The 8210-nt window shown below is 37.9% G+C and overlaps 1 protein-coding gene and 1 non-coding gene across 2 annotated transcripts; one reads left to right on the plus strand and one right to left on the minus strand.

Moving 5' to 3' along the window:
* Nucleotides 1-4513: 4513 nt before the first annotated feature.
* On the minus strand, nucleotides 4514-5188 carry LOC112516203. The gene has a single exon (XM_025123224.1). It carries the CDS (start codon nucleotides 5186-5188, stop codon nucleotides 4514-4516), a length of 675 nt encoding a protein of 224 aa, XP_024978992.1.
* A 1312-nt stretch (nucleotides 5189-6500) lies between these two features.
* Nucleotides 6501-6607, plus strand: LOC112517555. The gene has a single exon (XR_003069738.1). It is a non-coding gene; the product is annotated as a small nucleolar RNA R71 (small nucleolar RNA).
* The last annotated feature ends 1603 nt before the right edge of the window (nucleotides 6608-8210 follow it).

The following is an 8210-nucleotide window of genomic DNA, read 5'->3' on the forward strand; positions in this document are numbered from 1 at the left end:
TTAATTTTAAAAATCCTATAAGGTGCTAACCTGACGCCCAAAAATGACGGATGTCACAGACTTCATCCTTGATCTTCATCTTTTTGGCCCTTGCCTTCCGTGGTTTGGGTTTAGGCAAACCTGTTGGTCACGGTTCCAGCATCTTTCTAAATCGAAACGTGGCACTGGCTGCTACGCTATAAGGAAAATAAGGTTGCGCCTTCACCAAGACAATTGCTTTTGGTGTAGTGGGTAAGTGCTTGATCCTAACAATTGGTATCAGAGCAGGTCACGGGTTTGAATCCCATGGTGTGCATAATATGCAAGGAATGCATAATTATGAGAAAGGCATGTTGCACGGCCATTGACTTCTAACGAAGTTCTTATTAGTACCGGCAGATGCTGGGGGGGGGGGATTGTTGGTCACGGTTCCATCATCTTCCTAAATTGAAACGTGGCGCTGGCTGCTACGCTATAAGAGAAATAAGGTTGCGCCTTCACCAAGGCAATTGCTTTTGGTGTAGTGGGTAAGCGCTTGATCCTAACAAAACCCTTGGGAACATATGTCTCCACATCAATTGCATCGCCTTCCTCTATGGTCATAGGCTTAGTGGCATGTCGCTAGGTTGATCTAGTGGCTGGACGACGGGCTTTTGGTTTAGGTTTAGCGGGAAGAGAGGGGGTGGTGCTGTAGTAGTGGGAGGGGCTGTTTGGGTTGGTATAACAGTGGGTTTAGGGGTTGTTTGTGTTAAGACAGCAGTCATAGGGGTTGTTTGGGTAGTGACAGTGGCTAAAGGGACTGTTTGGGTTAAGGTGGTGGGTGGGATGGTTGTTTGGGTTGATACAGTAGGTAGAAGGGCTCTTTGGGCTAAGGGAATGGTTTGTTGGGTAGGTCTAATGGTTCTAAGGGGTGTGGGGCAGGGTAGGATTGATCTTAGTAACCATGGAGGTAGGTTAGCTAAGTTGGGTGGGATGGGAATGGTGGTTTGTGGAATGGGAGGGTTGGAGGATTGGGAAGGGTGTGGGAACCCGGTGGTGGTTGGTCATCCATGCCAAGCCTTTTCCTATCTGGTGTTATTCGACCAAAAATCGAGTTCCTTGGCTTTTCCCTCTTCCTATTGATGTTCGAATCAAGCACTAATGCTACTGCCTTCTTGATTGATTAAGTTAAAAAGAAAGAGAAGAAGTGTCGCACTTGATGACCGAGTGCGATGATGGTGATGCAATGGATGGAGAGGATGAGCGGTCGCCGACGATGATGGGAAGGAAAGCAAGGGAACAGTGGCTGTGATGGTAAGGTTTAAGATTGAAGGTGTACAGTGATTGTGATGGTAATGGTGATGGCTTCCTCTTCTAGTACAAAAATCAGTTTGATGGAGAAGGGGGAGCAGGTTTTCATACGGTTAAGGGAAAAAGAGGGGGGGAATACAAAAGGTTTATAAAAAGAATTTATATACAATTTTTTTTAACATTAAGAGAAATAAAAGGAAACAAGATATATACATATATACACATATCTACTTATTTACACATATATCTATATAAATATTAGTACGATATATATTTACATCTTATTTTATGCAGAAAAACTTAAGCTGGGTATTCTTGGCTTTTGGGCTCATCCATATAGATTTTTATTCTCTGGCCGTTTACCTTGAACAGACTGTTATCCTCAGGGTTTACTAGATCAACTACTTCGTATGGGTAAACTTTGTGGATTAGAAACGGTCCCGAACACCTAGTTTTTAATTTACCTGAAAACAGTTTCAATCTAGAATTGAACAATAAAGCTTGTTGTCCTGCTTTTAACTCTCGATGTTGAATTCTTTCGTCATGCCACTGTTTAGTCTTTTCTTTGTACAGCTTGGCATTTTTATAGGACATGTTCCTATGCTCTTCCATTTCACATAACTGTAATTTTCTTTTATTCCCTGCATCATCTAGGCACATATTTAATTTCTTGATTGCCCAATAGGCCTTATGTTGAAGTTCCACCGGACGATGACATGTTTTTTCAAAAACGAGCTTGTATGGAGACATACCAATTGAAGTTTTAAATGCAGTTCTATATGCCCATAAAGCATCATCCAGTTTAAAAGCCCAGTCTTTTCTGCTTGTTTTAACCACTTTTTTTCAAAATTCCTTTATTTCATGGTTTGAAAGTTCTACCAATCCATTAGTCTGCAGGTGATATGCGGTGGCAACTTTGTGGTTAATGTTGTATTTTTCAAGAACTCCATGCAACAAATGATTCACAAAATGAGTACCCTCATCACTGATCAGTGCTCTTGGGGTGCCAAACCTTGAGAATATTTGTTTGTGGAGGAACTTAACCATGGTTTTTGCATCATTTGAAACAGATGCCACTGCTTCCACCCATTTTGACACATAGTCAACGACGACTAAAATGTATGGGCAATTATTAGAGGGATTAAATGGTCCCATGAAATCAATTCCCCAAACATCAAATAATTCAACATCCAAAATTCCATTCAAAGGTATTTCATTCCTTTAGGAAATTGAGCCACTTCTCTGCATTCATCACATCTTTTGGAAAAATTATGAGCATCCTGAAAAAGTGTTGGACAAAAGAAGCCAGATTGTAATACCTTGCCTGCTGTCATTTGTCCACCAAAATGGCCACAATATGGTGCCTTGTGACAATCTTTCAGGATTTTTGTTACCTCTGTTTTTGGAATGCATCTTCTCAAGACTTGATCTGCACCAATTTTAAATAAAAGAGGATCATCCCACAGGTAAAATTTTACATCATGCAAAAACTTCTTGAGCTTAGGCCAAGTGTACTCTGAAGGTTTAATGCCACAAGCCAAATAATTGGCTATATCAGCAAACCATGGAGATTCCAATTGCTTTAGCATCAAGATTTTTTCATCAGGGAAAGTCTCTATGATGTCTTTCAAATCAGTAGGATGCTTCTCTAATCTAGACAGGTGATCTGCTACTTGATTTTCCACTCCCCTTCTATCTTTTATTTCAAGATCAAACTTTTGCAATGACAGAATCCATCTTATCAATCTGGGTTTTGCATTTTTTTCGAGATCAAATATTTGATGGCAGCATGGTCAGTATGCACAATGATTTTTGTTCCCATCAAATATGATCTAAATCTTTCAAAAGCAAAAACCACATCCAATAATTCTTTTTCTGTTGTTGTGTAGTTCACTTGTGATTCGTTCAATGTTTTCCTTGCGTAATAGATGGAATGAAAAATTTTCTCTTTACTTTGTCCCAAAACGGCTCCCACAGCCCAATCACTTGCATCGCACATAATCTCAAAGGGTTTACTCCAATCTGGAGTAGCAATCACGGGTACAGTAACCAGAGCCTTTTTTAAAGTGTGAAATGCATTTCTACATTCCTCACTAAAATCAAACTTTTGGTCATGCTGAAGTAATGAACATAAAGGTTTTGATATTTTTGAAAAACCTTTAATAAATCTTCTGTAAAAACCAGCGTATCCAAGAAAACTTCGTATACCCTTGACGGTTGTTGGTTCAGATAATTTTTCAATTACTTCAAGTTTTGCCTTATCAACCTCAACTCCCCTTTTTGAAATCAAATGACCAAGCATAATACCTTCTGTGACCATAAAATGACACTTTTCCCATTTTAAAACCAAATCAGTTGTTTCACACCTTTCAAGACTTTTTTCAAGATTTTTCAAACATTGATCATATGATGTACCATATACAAAAAAAATCATCCATAAAAAGTTCCATGGAACCTTCAAGCATGTCTGAAAATATGGACATCATACATCTTTGAAAAGTGGCGAGAGCATTACATAGACCAAATGGCATTCATCTAAAAGCAAAGGTACCATAGGGATATGTAAAAGTGGTCTTTTATTGGTCTTCCAGGGCTATTGCAATCTGATTCTAACCTGAGTATCCGTCTAAAAAACAATAGTATTCCTTTCCAGCTAGTCCGTCTAACATCTGATCTATGAAAGGCAAAGGAAAATGGTCCTTTTGAGTAGCCTTATTCAGTCTACGGTATACAAATTCTTCAACCAGTCACGACTCCTATAGGAATGAGCTCATCTTTCTCATTAGAGATGACAGTGACACCTCCCTCTTTAAAGATACACTGTACGGGGTTACCCATGAGCTACTTGCAATTGGATAGATTATGCCAGCATCCAACTATTTTAAAATTTCTTTCTTCACAACCTCTTTCATTATTGGGTTTAATCTTCTTTGAGGTTCAATGGAAGTGAAACTCTTGTCTTCTAAGATGATTTTATGCTGACAAATTGAAGGACTGATACCCTTTAGGTCAGAGATGGTCCATCAATAGCCTTGGTGTGTAGTTTCAACAAGTCTATCAACTACTCTTCCTGATGTGTTTCTAGGGTGGATGAGATAATGACAGGTAATCTCCCTTCTTTTACTATAAATGCATACTTTAGGTGTGAGGGAAGTAACTTCAACTCTAAGTCTGGTGGTGACTCAATAGATGTGACATGGGTCTTTCCACTCTCACTTTTTTATAGCTCAAAAGCAAGGGTATCTTACAACAGGGTGATCTCACTTTCCTCTCCATGCGTTATCTTCTCAACAACTTCAGTCTTGCTTAAGTCTAACATAGATTTAACTCCTTCTTTGTGGCACAAGGACTCAATGACACTCAAGTTAGAACACTTATCTTTTTCATCAGGGTATTTCATGGATTTGAAAACATTAAAAGTGACAACCTGATCATTCACTCTCATAGTCAATTCTCCTTTCTGAACATCAATCAAAGTCCTACTGATTGCTAAGTATGGTCTTCCTAGGATGACTGGATTTTCTTTATCAGCCTCAAAATCAATAATGATAAAGTCAGCGGGAAAAATGAATTTATCCACTTGAACTAATACATCCTCAATTTTTTCTTTTGGATGAGCTATGGATTTGTCTGCTAATTGAAGGGTGATTGTGGTTGGTCTAGCCTCACCTGTGCCTAAGGTATTGAATACTGACAAGGGCATGAGGTTAATGTTGGCACCTAAATCACACAAAGCCTTTCCAATTTCTTTCCCACCTATTGAACAGGGAATTGTGAAACTCCCGGGATCTTTGAATTTAGGGGGAATTTTATTTGAAAGGAGGGCGCTACAACCTTCTGTTAGGGCCACAGTCTCAAACTCGTTCAGTTTCTTCTTCTTGCTCAAAATGTCTTTGAGGAATTTTGCGTAACTTGGCATTTGTTAAATAACTTCAACCAACGAGATATTGATATGTAGCTGTTTGAACACATCAAGGAACTTTTTGAATTGCAACTCTTCTTTCTGATTCCTCAACCATTGTGGAAAAGGTATATAAGAAGGAATAGGGGCTATGACTGGTTTCTTAGAGGACTGACTAGGGGTTGCCTGGATGATGATAGGTTCATTATGAGGGACTGGTGACTCAACATTCTTGTTACTTTCAGAAGAAAATGTTCCAATATCATTTTTAAATGATATCTTCTTTTTGCATTCATTTGGAAATAACAAGGGGAAGTCTGCTTTCTTAGGAAGTGGTCTTATTTCTATTGATTTTCCCTTATCTTTCAAGGCGGTTATGACAATATTTGAACTAGATGTTGTGAAATCCATCTCAATTGGGTCTTGTGGTTCAACAGACTTTTTCATAGGTTCACTATCTATAAGGTTCTTTCCACTCCTTAAAGTCACTACCTTCACATGCTCTTTCATCATTGGCTTTGGGATCTCTGTATCACTAGGAAGAGTACCTGCAGGTCTATTTCTTACCTCAAGTGCAAGTTAACTAATCTGTGTTTCTAGAGATCTTATGGCAGTGTTCTGATGGTTCATGGCTGTGTTGGTTTGGTTTATGAATCCTTTGAGAGTTGCTTCCAAAGAAGTAGAAGATTCTGCTTGTTGGTTAGACTTGTTTTAGAAAGATGACTGATTTGTTTGTTGATGAAAAATATTTTGGTGATAGTTTGGAGCTTGACCCTGATGATGCTGTTGAGACTGATGAGGTTGAAAGTGTGAAGTCCCTTGGGGTTTGTTCATTGGTGTGTTTAAAGCAGGACTGTGCCATGAAAAATTTGGGTGTTGTCTCCACCCAGGATTGTATGTTTGAGAAAATGGTCCTGATCTATTTTGATTCCCTACATAGTTGACTGATTCAGAGTTAGATGGACAATGTTTAAAGGGATGTCCTCCACCACAATACACACATTGTATTGACTCAACAGTTGGAGAATGTGTTGGGGCTAGAGATTGTGCTGCTTGACCATTTGTTAAATTTTTAATCAAGTTGGTCATTGCAGTCATCTGAGCCGTCAATGCTGTAAAAGTATCTATGTCACGAACTCCCACTGTTTTGCATGGTACTAGTCCACGTGGATCTACCTAATGTCCATTATTATTAGAAATCTTTTCAAGGATATCATATCCATCATTATAGGTACTAGTTGTGAAAGCTCCTCCTGATGTAGCATCGAGCATTTGTTTTGCAGTGAGATTCAACCCATTGTAAAATGTCTCGAGCTGTATACAATATAGAATGCCATGATGAGGGCACATTCTTAATAGCTCCTTGTACCTTTCCTAAGCATCGGGAACTGCCTCATCGTTCATTTGTTTAAAAAGACAAATTTCGTTTCTGGACTTAGCGTTCCGAGTGGGAGGAAAATATTTTTTTTAAAACTTTTCTGCCATGCTATTCCAAGAATCCACAGATCCTGGTTGTAAGGAATTGAACCAAGGCTTTGCCCTATCCCTTAGAGAAAAAGAAAACAATGTGAGTCTCAGAGCATCGTTTCCATGAATGATTTTTTAAGTGTGAGTGTGGATCTTCAGATGGCCAACCACTGAATTGACCATTGGTTTGCAACATATTAAACATCAATGGTTTTAACTCAAAATGGAGAGCTTCCATTTCTGGTCTAATTATCCTTGAATTTAATTGATGAAAAAACAGGAATGGCATAGTCCATAATTCCTCCATCTTTTGAGTTTGCAGTCTGATTATTTTTTCAGAGTCATTCAGTGGTAGGGGAGTTGGTGGAAGTGGATTTTCAGCCATATTGGAAGAGGTTTGAGTAGATAATAATGCTCTTTGCACTCTTCGTCTTTGTCTGAAAGTTCGCTCGATATCCGGATCCAATTCCAAAATCTCCCCTTGTGGTAGCCTTGGCATACACCACACCTAAAGTCAAGCAACAAGATGGTATAAAAATCAAATCTTTAGATTTACTAAAAAAAACTTTTGCCTATTCCCCGGCATCGGTGCCAAAAACTTGTTACGAGAATTATATAAAATAAATCTATCGGACTGTTAGCAAATGGAGACTAGTGCAAGTATATACTTATTAATCCACTATCGTCTTTTACAAGTAATAAAGTGGTAAAAATACCGAATATCGTCCACAGAGAAAAGGAATAAAAGTTCGTTTTAATAGTATAAATAAAGATATGATTTTAGATGGTGAATTCGAAGAAATATTTGTGGTGAGTTGGTTAAACACTACTGTTGTGAACAAGTAATAAAAGAGAGCTTAGGGAGTAGGGATTTGTTATGATATTAAACCGATTTTTAAGTTGACAACATGCTACAACATGGTTCTATAGCATGCTTTATAAATAACTTATCTTTACAACTAATAGCTTATTTAACGTACTTTCTCGAGATGTAGAATGGCACACAGTCTTAGATTAAGCCTTCATATCTCTATGCAAGGCTGGAGTCTCGACATTGGCTCAAACTATTCCTTTTATAAGCTAAATGGAGTGAAAACGAGTCTCCTCGATTCTAAGTAACTCTCTCGAGCCTACTTCCATATCATTCAAGTTGACATGTTTGTTGGTTTATCTCTAAATCCAACACACTTTAACACTTTTAAACAAGTGATCAACTTGTCCATGGATGATGTTTTTGCAATAAAAACTTGAATGACGTAGTTGTGAAGATTCATTATTTCTATTTCTACAACGGAATCGGTGTTTCTCTTAACATCACCCAACACCCAAGCTATATTTTTAGCCTACCATACTTGAAAAATTAATTGCGTAAATAATAAAGTATAAGAAAGGAAAAGAAAGTAGAAGAAATAAATGCTAAGCGGAATTATAAAAACGATTAACGATACTTGAAATAGAAAAATTAATTGCATAAATAATAATAAAGCATGATAAGTAGAACATAAGAGAAGAAAAGAAAGTAGAAGAAATAAATGCTAAGATGAATTATAAAGAAGACTTAAATGTAAAGAAA

This window comes from Cynara cardunculus, assembly GCF_001531365.2.
Source record: "Cynara cardunculus var. scolymus isolate 2C chromosome LG 8, CcrdV1, whole genome shotgun sequence".
Classification (NCBI taxonomy): Eukaryota; Viridiplantae; Streptophyta; class Magnoliopsida; order Asterales; family Asteraceae; genus Cynara; species Cynara cardunculus.